Source organism: Salmo salar, chromosome ssa11, assembly GCF_905237065.1.
Source record: "Salmo salar chromosome ssa11, Ssal_v3.1, whole genome shotgun sequence".
In the NCBI taxonomy this organism is placed as follows: domain Eukaryota; kingdom Metazoa; phylum Chordata; class Actinopteri; order Salmoniformes; family Salmonidae; genus Salmo; species Salmo salar.
In genome coordinates, this window is record NC_059452.1 from 16,314,450 (window position 1) to 16,334,651 (window position 20,202).

At 42.1% G+C, this 20,202-nt stretch overlaps 1 protein-coding gene across 1 annotated transcript in view; it reads right to left on the minus strand.

Annotated features, from left to right (window-relative positions):
* Positions 1 to 17,766, minus strand: part of LOC106562146 (immunoglobulin superfamily DCC subclass member 3) — a 127,357-nt gene extending 109,591 nt beyond the window's left edge. Inside the window, exons 1-2 of the mRNA XM_014126798.2 lie at positions 17,397 to 17,766; positions 3,265 to 3,570 (exon numbers count right to left, since the gene is read on the minus strand). Of these exons, the coding sequence (XP_013982273.2) occupies positions 3,265 to 3,570; positions 17,397 to 17,526 (436 nt within the window). The 5' untranslated portion in view covers positions 17,527 to 17,766. The remainder of the gene's footprint in view (positions 1 to 3,264; positions 3,571 to 17,396) is intronic.
* Between the last annotated feature and the right edge of the window lie 2,436 nt (positions 17,767 to 20,202).

Sequence of the window (20,202 nt, forward strand, 5' to 3'; positions counted from 1 at the left end):
GACTGCTCTGAGAGACTGTCTCAACCAAACAGCTACATTTTCTCTCCACCAAAATCAAATCAAATCAAATTGTATTTGTCACATGCGCCAAATACAACAGGTGTAGAGCTTACAGTGAAATGCTTAGGTACAAGCCCTTAACCAACAATGCTTTAAAAAAAAGTGTTAAAGTGAAAAATAAGAGTAACAAATAATTAAAGAGCAGCAGCAAAATAACAAGCGAGGCTTTATACAGAGGGTACTGGTACAGAGCCAATGTGCGGAGGCACCGGTTAGTTGAGGTAATTGAGGTAATATGTACATGTAGGTAGAGTTATTAAAGGGATTATGCAAAGATTATAAACAGAGAGTAGCAGCAGTGTAAAAGAGGGGTCTGGGTAGCCCTTTGATTAGCAGTTCAGGAGTCTTATGGCTTGGGGGTAGAAGCTGTTTAGAAGCCTCTTGGACCTCGACTTGGTGCTCCGGTACCGCTTGCTGTGCGGTAGCAGAGAGAACAGTCTATGACTAGGGTGGCTGGAGTCTTTGACAATTTTTAGGGCCTTCCTCTGACACCGCCTGATATAGAGGTCCTGGATGGCAGGAATCTTGTCCCCAGTGATGTACTGGGCCGTACGCACTACCCTCGGAGGCCGAGCAATTGCCATACCAGGCAGAGATGCAACCAGTCAGGATGCTCTCGATGGTGCAGCTGTTAAACCTTTTGAGGATCTGAGGACCCATGCCAAATCTTTTCAGTCTCCCGAGGGGGAATATAATTTGTTGTGCCCTCGTCACGACTGTCTTAGTGTGTTTGGACCATAATAGTTTGTTGGTGATGTGGGCACCAAGGAACTTGAAGCTCTCAACCTGTTCCACTACAGCCCCGTCGATGAGAATGGGGGCGTGCTCTGTCCTCCTTTTCCTGTTGTTCACAATCATCTCCTTTGTCTTGATCACGTTGAGGGAGAGGTTTTTGTCCTGGCACCACACGACCAGGTCTCTGACCTGCTCCCTATAGGCTGTCTCATCGTTGTCGGTGGTCAGGCCTACCACTGTTGTGTCATCGGCAAACTTGATGATGGTGTTTGAGTCATGCCTGGCCGTGCAGTCATGAGTGAACAGGGAGTACAGGAGGGGACTGAGCACGCACCCCCAAGGGGCCCCAGTGTTGAGGATCAGCGTGGCGGATGTGTTGTTCCCTACCCTTACCACCTGGGGGCAGCCCGTCAGAAAGTCCAGGATCCAGTTGCAGAGGGAGGTGTTTAGTCCCAGGGTCCTTAGCTTAGTGATGAGCTTTTGAGAGCACTATGGTGTTGAACGCTGAGCTGTAGTCAATGAATAGCATTCTCACATAGGTGTTATTTTTGTCCAGGTGTGAAAGGGCAGTGTTGATCCACAGATTGCATCTGGAGTGGGTCTAGGGTTTTTGGGATAATGGTGATGATGTGAGCCATGACCAGCCTTTCAAAGCACTTCATGGCTACAGACGTGAGTGCTACGGGTCGATAGTCATTTATGTAGGTTACCTTTGTGTTCTTGGGCACAGGGACTATGGTGGTCTGCTTGAAATATGTTGGTATTACAGACTCACTCAGGGACAGGTTGTAAATGTCAGTGAAGACACTTGTCAGTTGGTCAGCGCATGCTCGGAGTACACATCCTGGTAATCCGTCTGGCCTGCGGCCTTGTGAATGTTGACCTGTTTAAAGGTCTTACTCACATTGGCTACGGAGAGCGTGATCACACAGTCGTCCGGAACAGCTGGTGCGCTCATGCATGTTTCAGTGTTACTTGCCTCAAAGCGAGCATAGAAGTAATTTAGCTCGTCTGGTAGGTTCGTGTCACTGGGCAGCTCGTGGCTGTGCTTCCCTTTGTAGTCTGTAATAGTTTGCAAGCCCTGCCACATCTGAGGAGCGTCGAAGCCGGTGTAGTACGATTCGATCTTAGTCCTGTATTGAGGCTTTGACTGTTTGATGATACGTCAAGCGGGCATAGCAGGATTTCCTATAGGCTTCCGGGTTAGAGTCCCACTCCTTGAAAGAGGCAGCTCTACCCTTTAGCTCATTGTGGATGTTGCCATGGCTTCTGGTTGGGGTATGTACGTACGGTCACTGTGGGGACTATGTCATCGATGCACTTATTAATGAAGCCAGTGACTGATGTGGTGTACTCCTCAATGCCACCGGAAAAATCCCGGAACATATTCCAGTCTGTGCTAGCAAAACAGTCCTGTAGCTTAGCATCTGCTTCATCTGACCACTTTCTTATTGACCGAGTGACTGGTGCTTCCTGCTTTAGTTTTTGCTTGTAAGCAGGAATCAGGAGGATAGAATTATGGTCAGATTTGCCAAATGGAGGGCGAGGGAGAGCTTTGCACACGTCTCTGTGTGTGGAGTAAAGGTGGTCTAGAGTTTTTTTCCCCTCTGGTTGCACATGTAACATGCTGATAGAAATGAGGTAAAACTGATTTGAGTTTCCCTGCATTAAAGTCCCCGGCCTCTAGGAGCACCGCCTCTGGATGAGCGTTTTCCTGTCTGCTTATGGCCATGGTTCCAATGCTTAGCACTTGACGTGGAACTCAAGTGAATCCAAAAAAGAGCTTTGTGGCTAAAGCAGAGCGCAGAAAATCCATCTTGGTGCCAGCAACCAGCAACAGGGTGATCAGCAACACTTTGAGATTACAGCAGGCACAACAACGCAGTGTGAACGCCAAGTATAAAGGCTTGCTAATAGTAAATTCCAGAGAAGAGCACCGATTAAGTATGATATATTACTAGGGACAACACGAAGGGAGGGCAAAATCCAAAATGCTAATGTGTCTGTGGAAATAAGGCAAACCATCAAATCCATCTCCCTGGCTCCCTAATTCGTCATGTTGGGCTCATCCAAACATAATATGGCTCCAATATTAAAGCTTGGTAAATACAGTAGCCTGCTGGTTACTCTGACTGTATAGCCACGTATCCAGCAGCGGTCGGCTACATGAGAGACATTCTGAAGACATGGGTTGACAAACCCAATGTCAGATTTCACCACCTTCCAACAATAGTGACGGCAAAAAGTTCTGCAGATTTAAACTTAAACCTACATATTATTGAGTTATTGTATTCATATTCATTGTATTCATGGAGTCATACTTGCTAGCAATCAACACATACCTCTCCTATTACCAATGTTGGTAATATGTTGGGAATTGCTAATTATGCTTTTTAATAACATTGTAATAACATGGTACTACCATGGCAGTGATAACCCCCATAACAAGGTTATTAAAGGAACACTTACTGGCAGCCTGCACCCTGGCCCTGCGGCTCACCACCAGACCAAAGGAGTTCTGGCCCACGCACTCATAATCCCCCTCATCGGTTGAGCCGTCAGACTTGGTCCTCTGGAAGCGTCCAATCAGCAGAGTGCCATTGTGGAACATGGTGTAGTATTGGTCAACCACCAGGAGGATTCCGTTCCGCCTCCACTGCGTGGTGATTGGTGGGATGCCTTCCACCTGACAGTGCAGCATGAGGGGCTGCTCCTGCACCGCGATGATGTCACTGGGCTCCAGGGTGAAGGCGAGCTCTGCTCCCGATGTCACACCTACACAAATAACAGAGAAATACACACGTTACACCTACACAGCTACACAGAAAATACACACAGCGCTCATGAGCAAACAGCCTTAGCAAGCTAGGTTAGTTGGTCTCAAGAGAATTCATTCACACTCACTAGCAAGAACATGCTTTCTAGCACAGTGACAATGATCTATCCACACCTACAAGCACAAGAGAATAGACAGCCATGTGAATGTAGAAGGAACAGACTGGTCAATCCTTTCTAAACACAAAGCAACCATGGAGTTGTGGTGGCAGATATTGATTTGTGCTATAGAATAAAAAACATTAAAATAACTGTACACTGATTACTGTGCATGCTACTGTCTGCTTCCAGTCCCATTATAAACCACCTTGATGTGCTGCTGACAATCCTCCTACCTACTGCCTTTGAGACATGATGCACTCAATACCGTCTCGTTCTGCCCTCGTAACAAACAGAACACGCTGCTGGCTAGTGAAGGAGGAAAAACATCCATACAGAAAAAGTACATTCTTTTCTTTAGGAATGTTGTGTAAAAGTAAAAGTTTTCCAAAAAATAAATAGTAAAGTACAGATACCCCCCAAGAAACTACTTAAGTTGTACTTTCAAGTATTTTTACTTAAGTACTTTACCCCACTGCATATCAGGATATTATTTTTGTTAATATATCGTATCGTTTGACAATATCGCAATATTATTATTGTGCTAGTTGGCTGTGCCTGCACCAAAACACCAGTATTTTTCCTCCAAAGCTTGTTCTCCATCATTTTTTTAAATAGGGAGACAATTTGTTTTCAGCACTTTTATTTCCATGACTGATCCAAATGTGTTTTCTCATGTCTCTCTCTTGTCCCTCTGCAGCAGACATATGATGAGCGATATGTTTGGAACATCGAATCGCAATAAAATCACAGTATCGAATCACAATAGATATCATGAGAATCGTGAGAATCGCAATACATATTGTATCGGCACATAAGTATTATGACAACATCGTATTGTGAGGTCCCTGGTAATTCCCAGCCCTATTTCTGGGCCACTTTGATGTTTCCTTACTCTGTAATCACCTGCAGGGTCAATCATCAACACCAAGAGCAAGGTGTCAGTGATGATGTGATTGTCACTTTGAAATCTGCTTCTTCTGCCAGGGATAAAATGGAATTCAGAAGGTGTTTGTAGGCTGTTAAGGCCCTGAAGGCCGCTGGCCCAGAGTGGGAGTAATAAACATTCATTTAGGTCAGCAACTCAAACGACTGCATTTTGAATGGCTTGAATACAGGTTTGCTCAGATCAATAGTGGAATACAACAGAGAGGGTTTCGAAATGTCTGCTTTTCAGAGACACGATCACTGTCTTTTGAGGGCAGATTGAAAAAGAGTCTAATGATTATGACCAAGGTTGATGGGGACTGTCGTGGTTCCATCTTTTTATCTGCTGCACTCATTTCATCTTTGCCTTACAGTAACATAACTGGAAGATTCTTTCCTCTTCCCCTGACCTGGTGACATATGAGAGAGAGAGAGCGAGAGAGAGAGAGAGAGAGAGAGCTGATTGAGGACTCTCCATCTAGTGTTCATCTACACTGAACAAAAATATAAATGCAACGTGAAAAGTGTTGGTCCCATGACATGGTTCCTGAGCTGAAATAAAATACATTTTCCATATGTGCAAAATGCTTATTTCTCTCAAATGTTGTGCACAAATGTGTTTACATCCCTGTTAGTTAGCGTTTCTCCTTTGTTGAGATAATCCATCCACCTGACAGGTGTGGCATATCAAGAAGCTGATTAAACAGCATGATCATTACACAGGGGCATCTTGTGCTGGGGACAATAAAAGGCCTCTCTAAAATGTGCAGTTTTGTCACACAACACAATGCCACAGTTTTGAGGGAGTGTGCAGTTGCCATGCTGACTGCAAGAATGTCCACCAGAGCTGTTTCCAGATAATGTCATGTTAATTTCTCTACCATAAGCCGCCTCCAACGTCGTTTTAGAGAATTTGGCAGTACGTCCAACCGGCTTCACAACCGCAGACCACGTGTATGGCGTTGTGTGGGTGTGCGGTTCGCTGATAACAACGTTGTGAACAGTGTGCCCTATCGATGGCAATTTGAATGCACAAAAATAACGTGACGAGATCCTGAGGCCCATTAAAAGTGCCATAAAAGTAAAGCTTAGCGGAGTCTTCTGCACCTCCGTGCTCTGTGTCAGGTTTCAGCTGCTGAAGGACTAAGCACTAACAGTCCCTGCCTCGGACCCAGGAATCTGGCCGGGGGGGTTGGGCGGGAGGGGCAGCACAGGGGTCAGCAGAGAGGACCTCCGGCGTCATCCCTCAAATTCCAGCCCAGGAATACTCCCCTTTAAGTGCAGACAAGGAATGCATTGACATGCTCTCCTTTCTAACCGTTTCCCTCCCTCTCTCGCTCTGCGAGGTAAGTAAAGCTGCTACGAGACCAAAGAGACATCAGCGCTACGGCCTCTGAAAAACAAAGGGGTGGTGAAATATTTAACCCCTTGCTGGCCGTGGTGCCCGCACAGAGCGCTCTGCTCCGCTGCCCCCTCAAAGCCTGAGCGCTCCACACACACAGGAAGCCAGCGCAGTCAGCACAGCTACCAGTACATGAACAACAAACAAAGACGACGCGGGTACAGAGGCAATCAGTCACGCTTCCTGTTATGGGCAAAACAATATTGGAAGCTAAAACACCCATTATACACTTAAAAGCTTCTGGACACAAATAAAGCGTTAGAGGATACAAAAGTGTTACATAATACATTTTCTTAGGAGACAGAGGGGGCTCTGTTTCTGACCTCTGGATATAGAAGGGATGTTCATGCTTTCAAATCTGTCACAGGGCATTAATAGATGCTATCCAGCATCAGAAACCCAGATAAAAGCTCAATGCAAGTAGTGTTTCGTCGCCATAGTAACATCAACAAACTGACTCTGTGTTATTATCATGTCAGTGATTGGCTTTATTAAGGTATTTCACAGAGATGAGCCATTCATGAACGCATTGCAGTTGTGTCCTTTTAAGCTGAACGGGAAGCTGATGAATTCAAGGAATGTGTTGGTTCTTAAATGAATAAAGCATGGAGAGAGAGCAGAGTCCTGCAGGTTTTCAAATGACAGCTTTGACTGATTGGCTCATCAATGTCATCAGATAGACTCGGAGGTCTGTGGACTCTCACAAAGCACTGATGACTGCCTCCAAGACATGAAAAATGAATGTCCACATGGAACATTCATGACTGGCTCCAACACTGTCTTTGTAATCGACATGTATGAAAAAAACGAGAAGAGGAAAGGTGTAATAACAGATGGGTAAGAAGAGAGAGAGAGAGAGAGGGAGAGAGAGAAACAGAGAGAGGTGGACAGCATTGCCAGCACATGAGCACAACAGAAGCACTGAGCAGCTAGCTAAGATATAGAGGGGTCAGGGTTATGGATGAGGAGGGGAGGGGAGGGATGGCTGGCTGGCTGGCTGGCTGGCTGGCCATGTGTGTGTTGTGTGCTGTGCTGCTGGGTGCTGTGCTATGCTGTGTGGAACAGGAGAAGAGAGGCCAGCACAGCTGTAGATGCCAGAGGTCAGAGCAGAGCCACACTGTCAAAGAGAGAGAGAAAGAGGCACACACAGTCAGGCAGACCCCTCCTCTTAATGCTCCCTTTAACAAGGGAAAGGGGACCCTGGGGTTTGGGATTACCACCGTGGGAGACCAGAAGCCTGCCAGGCTGAGAGAGACAACTGCTGGCTAAGCGTGGCTCGTGCTCGGGCTTACTACTGGCCTTCAATAAAACCCTCCGTGCTACTGTACAAAGGACTGGAGGGAGGGAGGCATCCACAGCCTCACAAACAAACTGCTGCATTTGGCTAAATAATAACCAAGCTCTTATCAACATGGTTAGTGATCAAGCGATCAAAGCGGCATCACAGCACATTCTGTTGCGGAGCAAAAAACACATAAAAAGCTTGGTTTAATCAATCACAGACAGTGAGCATCCTGAACACTGCAGAACAATGCATACTTAATGCTCCCATCATTTCCTCCTCAGTAAAAAGCACTCCTGGGTAATTTGTCCCGTGTCACATGAGGCACTTCAATTTCAGCAGCCACTGCTGTTGTTGTCTAATCAGACCCATGCAGTCACAGATCTGGATCAGAGCATTACAATGCAATCAAGAGGCAGGTCTAATTTACAGATGCACAAAAAACATAGACTTGTGAGTGTAAACGTGTTAAATGTATAAATAGCAATATTGTATCTGGATCTACCCATCTAGTCATCCCTCACACTGTTTAGATATCAGAAGCAGGACCTCATCTTTGTCTCGTCACTTTCTCCACTCTTTTATTTCACCTTCTCAGTGAAATAGCAAGGCTCTCTCACCCACCTCTTCCTCAGTTTCAATGCCAAGTCTACACAACCCTGTAGGCTACCATCAATTGCCAACTCGTACATGATACAGGCAACATCTTGGTGTAATTTTGTACTCCTACAGCGTCCTCTAAAATATGGAGTATGTCTAGATTCTGAAATAAAAACATGAATTTATTCAACATTAAAATTATTAATATCTCAAAAGTGCCCTTTTTGATGTTGTTCATTTTAAGACATTGTTTGGAACAATACATCAGATTTCCAGAGTGGGCTCTATGCTAATTGTTAAGTTATGAGCACCACCAACACAGTGAATGGGAAAATGGATTCAAAGGGTACTCTGCTGGTGATTTGCTGAATGTACAATCCTAAAGGAAGGCTGTGATTGGTTAATTACCTATAATGTACATTTCGAATATTATAATATGTCTTATCTTCAAAAGTACCAATGTGACATGTTTGAAAAGTATATTGTTCCAACCAATATGTCTAAAATAAGCTAAATCAAAAAAGGTTTTTCAGAATCTAGTCATTCTCTATATTTTAGAGCAAACTATAAGAAGTGACCACAAGATGTTGTCTGTATCATGTACAGTTCACAGATCACAGGGTCTTACAGGAGGCAGGTTCAGGAGGCAGGTACAGGAGGCAGGTACAGGAGGCAGGTACAGGTCTAAAAAGTAGAGGTCGACCGATTAATCGGAATGGCCGATTAATTAGGGCCGATTTCAAGTTTTCATAACAATCGGTAATCGGTAGTTTTGGCCACCGATTTGCCGATTTATTATTATTATTATTTATTTTTTTACACCTTTATTTAACTAGGCAAGTCAGATTAAGAACACATTCTTATTTACAATGACAGCCTAGAAACGGGGGTTAACTGCCTTGTTCAGGGGGGATTTGTTTTTGCAACCTTCAGTTACCAATCCAACGCTCTAACCACCTGCCTTACATTACACTCCACAAGGATTAACAGGCTGACTACCTGTTACGCGAGGGCAGCAAGAAGCAAAGGTAAGTTGATAGCTAGCATTAGACTTATAAAAAACTATAAATCTTAACATAATCACTAGTTAACTACACATGGTTGATGATATTACTAGTTTATCTAACGTGTCCTGCGTTGCATATGATCGATGCGGTGCCTGTTAATTTTCATTGAATCACAGCCTACTTCGACAAACGGTGTTGATTTAACAAGCGCATTTGTGAAAAAAGTACTGTCATTGCACCAATGTACCTAACCATAAACATCAATGCCTAACAGGAATATTTAAACTTAGCCACCCGTTAGATAAAATACGGAACGGTTCCGTATGTCACTGAAAGAAAAAAACGTTTGTTTTCGAGATGATAGTGTCCGGATTCGACCATATTAATGACCTAAGGCTCGTATTCTGTGTGTTTATTATTTTATAATTAAGTCTATGATTTGATAGAGCAGTCTGACTGAGCGGTGGTAGGCAGCAGCAGGCTCGTAAGCATTCATTCAAACAGCCCTTCGCTGTGCTTCAAGCATTGCGCTGTTTATGACTTCAACCTGGGTGGGTATAATTTGTGGAACGTTCCAACAGGAATCTATTCCAAAAACTTCGTAAATAGCAAGGTTTCCAAAAAACAATGCATACAAAGTTGTATAGCGGCAGAATAAGATACCGGGTAGGGAGTGGTCTATTTCATTGCGTTTTTCACTCATCACGTTTATTCCGAAAAATGTCTGTCCTCACATGTCTGTTTGCCTATGGACAAACATTAAGAATAAGCTACGTGGTGAGTTGATGCCTATTCGGCAGCTAGTTAGCTAGGTTTGTATGCGTTGCTACTTTGTATGCATTGTTGGTTGGCAACCTTTTACTTTATGTTTTTTGGAACAGATTCCTGTTGGAACGTTCCAAAAATTATACCCACCCCTTCAAGCCTATCAACTCCCAAGATTAGGCTGGTGTAACCGATGTGAAATGGCTAGCTAGTTAGCCGGGTGCACGCTAATAGCGTTTCAAACGTCACTCGCTCTGAGACTTGGAGTAGTTGTTTCCCTTCCTCTGCATGGGTAACGCTGCTTCGAGGGTGGCTGTTGTCGATGTGTTCCTGGTTTGAGCCCAGGTAGGAGCGAGGAGAGGGACGGAATCTATACTGTTACACTGGCAATACTAAAGTGCTTATAAGAACATCCAATAGTCAAAGGTATATGAAATAGAAATCGTATAGAGAGAAGTAGTCCTATAATTCCTATAATAACTACAACCTAAAACTTCTTACCTGGGAATATTGAAGACTCATGTTAAAAGGAACCACTAGCTTTCATATGTTCCCATGTTCTGAGCAAGGCACTTAAACATTAGCTTTCTTACATGGCACATATTGCACTGTTACTTTCTTCTCCAACACTTTGTTTTGCATTATTTTAACCAAATTGAACATGTTTCATTATTTATTTAAGGCTAAATTGATTTTATTGATGTATTATATTACGTTAAAATAAGTGTTCATTCAGTATTGTTGTAATTGTCATTATATATATATATATATATATATATATTTTTTATAATCGGCTGATTAATCGGCATCGGCTTTTTTGGCCCTCCAATAATTGGTATCGGCGTTGAAAAATCATAATCGGTCGACCTCTACTAAAAAGGTCTAAAATGGTCACTTTCATCATGATTTTCTCAAAAGTGGTTTGTGATACAAATGTAAGAAACATGTCAAACATCCTTCCTCCCAATTAAGTTTTTAGCCAGCGACACACTCTCTTGAGAAGTGTAAATTGGACCTGCTAAGCTTTCAAAGTGTAACAAGTACTTTTGGGTTTCAGGGAAAATGTAGGGAGTAAAAAGTACATGATTTTCTTTAGGAATGTTGTGAAATAAAAGTATAAGTTGTCAAAAATCTAAATAGTAAAGTAAAGTACAGATACCCCCCAAAAATACTTTAGTAGTATTTTAAAGTATTTTTACTTAAGTATTTTACACCACCGGTTGGCAGAATAGGCACATGTACAGGTAACTGCCAAAATAATGGAAACACTTGGGTAAATGAGGGATACAAAGTATATGAGAAGAAAGAAAGCAGGTGTATCCACACAGGTGTGGTTCCTGAGTTAATGAATTAAGCTATTAACATCCCACCATGCTTAGGGCCTTCCCTGTGGCTCAGTTGGTAGAGCATGGTGTGTGCAGGGTTGTGGGTTCGATTCCCACGGGGGGCCAGTACAAAAAACAAAAAACAAAAAAATTAATGCATGAAATGAAATGTATGCATTCACTACTGTAAGTCGCTCTGGATAAGAGCGTCTGCTAAATGACTAAAATGTAAATGTAAATGAAGAATGGTGTCACATCCCTCCAATAGAGGTCCAAACACTAGTAAAATCTATGCCAAGGTGAATTGAATCTGTTCTGGCCCGTGGTGGCCAAACAGCCTATTAAGACACTTTATGTTGGTGTTTCCTTTATTTTGGCAGTTACCTGTATACTGCTTAATTTACATATTTTAATACAATATTTCAGAAAATGTGTAATAAAAATAATCTCATATTTGTGTCTATATTCAACTCGTAATGGACATTTTGATATATATATATATAGATTTAAAAAATATTGTATTCGGTGTAGTGCCTGGCATTAGTCTATGGAGTATACTATCAAGGCTACCTGTAATTATGTAGTTCTGAGGTAGAATGGCTTCTGTTGACAAAAAAATGTGTCATGCTAGATTTCGATCAAGAAATGAGACTCTGTTTCCTTCTCTGTAACATCCATAATGGTGTTTTTTCCTCTCTAAAGTAATAACGGAAATTACAATGAAATTATAGTTTTTGTGTTCAGCCAAGTCTTTCCTTCGAAATGGCTATCTCTGACAGCAGCCAATCAGACTCTGTAACATTCCATAACGGTCATTTTCCGGTCTAAAGTTTAAAAAAACTATCGCTGACAGCAGCCAATCGTGGAGGTAAACGTCACACACCTCCACACCTCTGCTATTTTTACAGCACTTTGCCGTGGGAGATCAAAACATTATCTTTAATTCTTGGGTAGACCCTGTAAGTAAAGACTATATGTTTGTAGACCTATCCACAGGCATTTACCCATGTCAATTATGAATCAACGACCTTCCTTTTGCTCCTCATACTATAAACACAAACACAGCTGCAACAGGGCACCCTTCACCTTTCAATGATCAAGGAAATAAGGTGACCCACAGACTAAATCACAACACCAGGATGATATTGACAAGAAATATCTACTAACAATAATCCCACTATAAGCTCCTACAAAATGTACATGTTACATAAATTACACCTGTGTTTGCATTGTGATGATGACTCATCCTGGCCAATGCAGTAACTCCCACCTGCTTCAATCAACAATATTCCTATGTCTAGTTCCCTCTAGTCCGGCGGTGTGACATGTGTCCATAACATTGTCAACACATGGTCATTCCCTCTGGGATATGTGCACCTGAGGTCTCTGTGTAGACTGCTCATCAGTATCTTTCACCACACCAACATAGAAGAATAACAGTTGTGTTTGCAGGCTATAATTATATTACAGTGTCTCACAAGAATAACACAAGTAAACAACAATAGCATCCTTATAGTGAATGTGACTAACAAAATCATTTGTTTCACGATGCAAATCCACCCAAAAAAAATAAGAATGATTTATGCTAATTGGGAGATGTTGCTGTTGCTCAGCCAATACGATTATTTTGTTGCTGTTGCTCAGCCAATACGATTATTTTGTTGCTGTTGTTGCTCTTTGTCTTTATTTTGAACAAACATCCAACAGTGCACACCTCTCTGGTCATACCTTTCAGAATGAAAACTAAAAACGGACTGTTCTATTGAAGCTTCACTAGAGCTTCTAACCATACACCTTCTTACTTAAGTGGTTTAATGTGGTCTTCCTCATATTGACTGAAACTTTAAACGGCACAAAAAGTGATTCAATCTTTGCAGGATTAGTGAAACTAATCAATTGAAGCTATTTGATTTCTCTCAGATGTGTCGGCTAGAATACGTCACAACAACTCCCCTATAACACTCACTAGCCACACACAAAGAACTCAAAGGCCCCAAATTACAAATGTATGCATCATGTTTACTCCTTCACTCCTCCTTCTTTACTCCTTCACTCCTCCTTCCTTACTCCTTCACTCCTCCTTCTTTACTCCTCCTTCCTTTCTCCACCACTCCTTCACTCGTCCTTCCTTACTCCTTCACTCCTCCTTCCTTACTTTCTCACTCCTCCTTCCTTACTTCTTCACTCTTCCTTCCTTACTCCTTCACTCCTCCTTCTTTACTCCTTCACTCCTCCTTCTTTACTCCTTCACTCATCCTTCCTTACGCCTTCCTTACTCCTTCACTCCTCCTTCTTTACTCCTTCACTCCTCCTTCTTTACTCCTTCACTCCTCCTTCCTTACTCCTTCACTCCTCCTTCTTTACTCATTCACTCCTCCTTCTTTACTCCTTCACTCCTTCTTTACTCCTTCACCTCTCCTTCTTTACTCCTTCACTCCTCCTTCTTTACTCCTTCACTCCTCCTTCCTTACTCCTTCACTCCTCCTTCTTTACTCCTTCACTTCTCCTTCTTTACTCCTTCACTCCTCCTTTACTCCTTCACTCCTCCTTCTTTACTCCTTCACTCCTCCTTCCTTACTCATTCACTCCTTCACTCCTCCTTCTTTACTCCTTCACTTCTCCTTCTTTACTCCTTCACTCCTCCTTCTTTATTCCTTCATTCATCCTTCTTTACTCCTTCACTCCTCCTTCCTAACTTCCTCACTGGTCCTTCCTTACTCCTTCACTCCTCCTTCCTTACTCCTTCACTCCTCCTTCCTTACTTCCTCATTCCTCCTTCCTTACTCCTTCTCTCTTCCTTCCTTACTCCTTCACTTCTCTTTCCTTACTTCCTCATTCCTCCTTCCCCGCCTCTTTCACTCCTCCTTCCTTACTCCTTCTCTCTTCCTTCCTTACTCCTTCACTCCTCCTTCCTTACTCCTTCTCTCTTCCTTCCTTACTCCTTCACTCATCCTTCCTTACTTCCTCATTCCTTACTCCTTTACTCCTCCTTCCTTACTCCTTCTATCTTCCTTCCTTACTCCTTCACTCCTCCTTCCTTACTCCTTCTCTCTTCCTTCCTTACTCCTTCACTCCTCCTTCCTTACTTCCTCATTCCTCGTTCCTTACTCCTTCACTCCCCCTTCCTTACTCCTTCTCTCTTCCTTCTTTACTCCTTCACTCCTCCTTCCTTACTCCTTCACTCCTCCTTTTTTACTCCTTCACTCCTCCTTCTTTGCTCCTTCACTCCTCCTTTACTCCTTCACTCCTCCTTCTTTACTCCTTCACTCCTCCTTCCTTACTCCTCCTTCTTTACTCCTTCACTCTTTCTTTTCTCTTTCACTCTTCCTTCCTTACTCCTTCACTCCTCCTTTACTCCTTCACTCCTCCTTCTTTACTCCTTCCTTACTCCTTCACTCCTCCTTCTTTACTCCTTCACTCCTCCTTCTTTACTCCTTCACTCCTCCTTTACTCCTTCACTCCTCCTTCTTTACTCCTTCACTCCTCCTTCTTTATTCCTTCATTCATCCTTCTTTACCCCTTCACTCCTCCTTCCTAACTTCCTCACTGCTCCTTCCTTACTCCTTCTCTCTTCCTTCCTTACTCCTTCACTCCTCCTTCCTTACTTCCTCATTCCTCCTTCCTTACTCCTTCACTCCCCCTTCCTTACTCCTTCTCTCTTCCTTCTTTACTCCTTCACTCCTCCTTCCTTACTCCTTCTCTCTTCCTTCCTTACTCCTTCACTTCTCTTTCCTTACTTCCTCATTCCTCCTTCCCCGCCTCTTTCACTCCTCCTTCCTTACTCCTTCTCTCTTCCTTCCTTACTCCTTCACTCCTCCTTCCTTACTCCTTCTCTCTTCCTTCCTTACTCCTTCACTCCTCCTTCCTTACTTCCTCATTCCTCTTTCCTTACTCCTTCACTCCTCCTTCCTTACTACTTCACTCCTCCTTCCTTACTACTTCACTCCTCCTTCCTTACTACTTCACTCCTCCTTCCTTACTCCTTCACTCCTCCTTCCTTACTACTTCACTCCTCCTTCCTTACTCCTTCACTCCTCCTTCCTTACTTCCTCATTCCTCGTTCCTTACTCCTTCACTTCTCCTTCCTTACTCCTTCACTCCTCCTTCCTTACTCCTTCTCTCTTCCTTCCTTACTCCTTCACTCCTCCTTCCTTACTTCCTCATTCCTCCTTCCTTACTCCTTTACTCCTCCTTCCTTACTCCTTCTCTCTTCCTTCCTTACTCCTTCACTCCTCCTTCCTAACTCCTTCACTCCTCCTTCCTTACTCCTTCTCTCTTCCTTCCTTACTCCTTCACTCTTCCTTCCTTACTCCTTCACTCCTCCTTCCTTACTTCCTCATTCCTCCTTCCTTACTCCTTCACTCCTCCTTCCTTACTCCTTCTCTCTTCCTTCCTTACTCCTTCACTCCTCCTTCCTTACTCCTTCACTCCTCCTTCCTTACTTCCTCATTCCTTACTCCTTCATTCCTCCTTCCTTACTCCTTCACTCCTCCTTCCTTACTCCTTCTCTCTTCCTTCCTTAGTCCTTCACTCCTCCTTCCTTACTTCCTCATTCCTCCTTCCTTACTCCTTCACTCCTCCTTCTCTCTTCCTTCCTTACTCCTTCACTCCTCCTTCCTTACTCCTGCACTCCTGCACTCCTCCTTCCTTACTTCCTCATTCCTCCTTCCTTACTCCTTCTCTCTTCCTTCCTTACTCCTTTCCTCCCCTCTTTACTCCTTCACTCCTCCTTTGTTACTCTCCATGCTACTGCTCCAGTCTTTACTGGAAATGTGATTACATGGGTGGTGTGCTCCTGTGGGTGTCTATGGCATGATGCTCATCATAAAAGCATCCCTCTATCCGGGTTACATGCTGGGAAATGGGGCCTCGCATTGAGGGACTAAAAACTGTCAATCATACTGAACAAAGGAGCCAAGAACATTTTAAAAAGAAGTTCATCTGTACAAATATTCTCCTCAGCTGGCAATAACTGCTGTCTTTTTTATTCATTCTCACAGCAATAAATTGACTACACAAAGACTCACTCAATTATCTCCCCCTATGACAGATGATAAGCACAGCAGTGTTCAGTGCTCTGATAAAAAAAAAAGGCTAATATGCTCTATGCAGTATGAACTGTCCAAACATCACTGTTATTATGTCAAATGTTTCATATTTGGTTTTAGATTAATTACATTTTAGATGAATAACACAAATACCTACCTACACAATATTTAAATGTACTTTTCATAAGCGGCGGGGAAAGGGCGGCAGAGGGATGGCAGAACATATTGGGAATGGCAATAAAATGGAATTCAAAAAGTTATAACATTCCATCAATGCATAAAAGGCTGGTTTGTGTGTATCAATGGTAAGGATTCATAGTGACCACAGCCAAGAAAGAAAGGAAGGAGATACTAGTTTTTCAAGCACTCTTTGGCACAGACCAACACAACAGGACACACACGCACGCACACACACACGCACACACACACACACACACACACCTAAGAACCACATGGACCATAATGAGTATAAACAATTATCCTTCTTATTTTTAACACATTCAATTAATAGGATAGCCTACTTAAACATCATACAATCCCAATCATATAATAACCTATTGTTGTTGTTATTATTATTATCATTGTTAGGCCTATTATTAGGCTATTATTATTATTATCAACATCATCATAATTATGATAATAATTAGCCTACCACTTTTTCTTGGTTCAAGTCGTAGACTACAATGGTAAGAGCGTATCATCATTATCTTAATCTGCCTATATAATTTTCCGGGTGTGAGGTTATTATACAATTATGCAACACCCTGTGGGTTAACCTATGTGTTTTCTAGGACGTAGGCTGCTGCACGTGGCTACAGTACAATAAAACCATAGGGCGCATGGATTCAAGATTCATTTTTTTAAGCAACAACCATGTTGTTATATAGGCTACTATGAGAATATTTTCAGAGTGTCAAACAAATTCGTGCCAGCTACACATCACCACCGGCTCAAGTGTGAGATCATTGATACAGAAATATCGGTTTCTAAATTCCATTGGCACACATTCACAAACACACTAATATAATACACATGCTGCATGGAAATGAATTCCCCAAATGAAGATGAACGTTCAAGGAATAAACGCAAGAGAAGAATATGGTCAAGTTCACGACCAGCCGAGATGCTCCTATAGTTTCGTTCAACCATGTCTGCAGCGGAGACGGTATAGAAATATAGGGCTAGATATTATGCACTGTCTTTGGTCTGCAGCACCAGCTTCTGATAGGGGGTAAAAGGCGGTTCCGTTCCAAAAATGTGTTATCCTGCAGAGGTAGTAGTAGCCTAGAAAGGATATCAATAAACACTTACCGACTAAAGCGTTGAGGAGTAATCCAAAAATGCATGGAACAAGGCAGAGCCTTCTGGTAGCCATTGAATCACTTTGAAATATATTACGATACAAAAAACAACGTGAGGCGATCCTAAAGAAAACAGACATAGAACTAGCTCTTCATGTTCATGAACTACAACAATTGGTGGCTCGCGGGGGTAGAACTTGCTTGCGCCATTTTGCACATCTATCAGGAATCTGTCAGCATCTCGTGCTCTCTCCTCTATTCCTCTGTATCCCAGAGCCGCTGCCTCACACTCATATCCACGTTGTAGCTTTTACCACGAACTACACTTCTCTTCCATCTGTCTCCCCTCCTCCCTCTACTGCATTCGCTAAATCATTTTTTTTAGGAGTCTACTCTGGGAACAAAAGCGACCAGACCGCTGCACTCACAAGGCATATAGTGAAGCCACTATTAAGCTATGTTCAGTTAGCAAGTGGATTTATATTGAAAAAAAAGATGCCATCATTTTTACCATTAAAAATTACTCACTACTCACTACTGTATCCAAGTAATTGATTCCCATCGTCATAGGCTAAGCCAAATGTATAAACGTTTGCGAGTTGTAGCCTAACATTAATTTCATGTTTTCTAATGTGTTGTTTAGGCATATAATACTACTATAATACAAATAATAATACTTAATGTAATGAATAATATTCGAATAATGCTGTTATCTGTTGAGTAGTATTACTAGTATTATGAAATATAATAATACATCATGTTTGTCAAGGACAAATAACTGAAATATAAAAGGTGTTCAAATGTGAAATGAAAACAACAATGTTAAAGTGCGCTCACAAATCACCGCTTATGCTGCTCGACATTTCCAGTGATTTATTGTGCATCAATTATTGTGGAACACTTTTGTACAACATTGTGGGAAAAAACGAAGTTACACGGTCGACCAAGAGGAGAGGAGTGACATCTAACGGTGAGGAACAGTGTTGCAATTTATCAGCACAGCATCATGACGTGGAGTTCCCCAATAGAAGCGCTGTTATAGCGTGGTTGCCGCGTCTGTTCAGCTATTATAGGCTACATATTCCCCTCCTTGCTACTCCTGTCATTTGCCAAAGTACAGTATGTGTATGTTGGCTAATTCTAAATCCATTCAGAAAGTTTCTTTAAGAGAGGGACAAATAATAGGTAACTAAAATGAGCATAACAAAATTGTAAAAATGTAAGGAAGTCATGATGATCTGCATGTGCGAGGTATGAAGACTGGCAAGTTGTGTTTCTTTCCTCTCATTAACGGGATGCAACTGAAGCAAACGTGCTGTAGCTCGAATAAATCTTGTAGGCTAATATTTTTCCATATATCATTACTTCTTTCTCACTACTGAGGCCCCCCTTGGCAATTTAAAACAACATGATCTTGCATTAACACTGCCTCCACACATTGTTGTTGTTCTTCAAATTCTATATTGCGCCAAGTTTGCGCGCACCCCATGTTCCATAACATTGTCATGGAATATATCAATGTTGTTTCCAACCATATAATTAAGAATTAGAATAATTGAATAGGATCTCTATGTTTCCAACTACCAATCAGCAACTGCACCGTAAATCTGGCTGCATATTGAACGATGAGTTTCCCGAAAGGCCAGTCTCTTTGGCAAATGACAGGAGTGGAACGTTAGCTAAAAATACTGATATCCAGACTACAATTACTGTAATTGTAGGCAATCTTAGAAGGTGACATTTCAGAATATGTTGCAAGTAGGCCTAGATTATATGCCTATAGGTAAAGTAGCTTGTAAAGTAACTGTGGTGTACTGCTATATTGCATGAACACCTTTATAGCATACGGTAGGCCTAGCCTATGGTCCAGGAAGGCTCAATCACAATTTGGCATTAAAAATATAAATCTGCCTATTCATGGACTGTTTACGCTTTAGGGTAGCTCTGTCCACTTTCATTAATTTCATGATAATATTGTATCTCCATATACCCAAAACACAACAAAAGGCTTTTATGTAGGCCTACCAAAGTTGTTATTCTACTCCATTATGTCACTATGCATAAGGCAATCCTACTATGCAAACTAAATTGTCATTAGTTATCCTTAGTAATGGACAGGTTTGATTTTCTTAATAGGCCCACCTCTTATGGTGTGATTGCAATCTTGGAGGTTCTAATTTACATCTTATTATCCCCCCTCTCTTGTTCTAGGCGCCTGGTGCCTCAGCTTAAGGTAGCCTAATGGAACCAAGTAATACACCTGCTGTAAGTCTGCAACACTAACTGACTGTCATCTGGAGGAGAGGATACATGTGAGAAAAGATAAAGCCTCTGTTTTTCTCCAAGGTGAACTATTGTAATCACAAAACCACACATACCTCCTAGTAAGTGCTTCAAAGATGATAAGTTGGGCTACTTTTTATTCTTTAATTGATATATAATTACAGTGTGTGCATAATGTCTCAGCTATTTTAGTGTATGGCCTGTGTTCCACCTAGGTGTAACGAATTGAGAGTTGTGGGAATGTTCATTTTTGGTTTCCCATTGGTTCTGGGAATGAAGCCATAAGTTTCCTGACCAGTAAAACCACATGTTTTATTAATGTTCTGAGAACATAAATGAAAGGTTATTTGAAGGTAATTAAATAATGTTCTGAGAATGTTCTCTAAATGTGAATATTTTGAAGGGCATTTTAAGGTTATTTGGAGGTTTATGAATAACTTCCTGTTTCAATAAGACTTTTAATATCACTACTAGCTTAGGTTAACTGTTTTCAACTCCAAGCACAGAAAGGACACATGGAAATGAATTTGTTT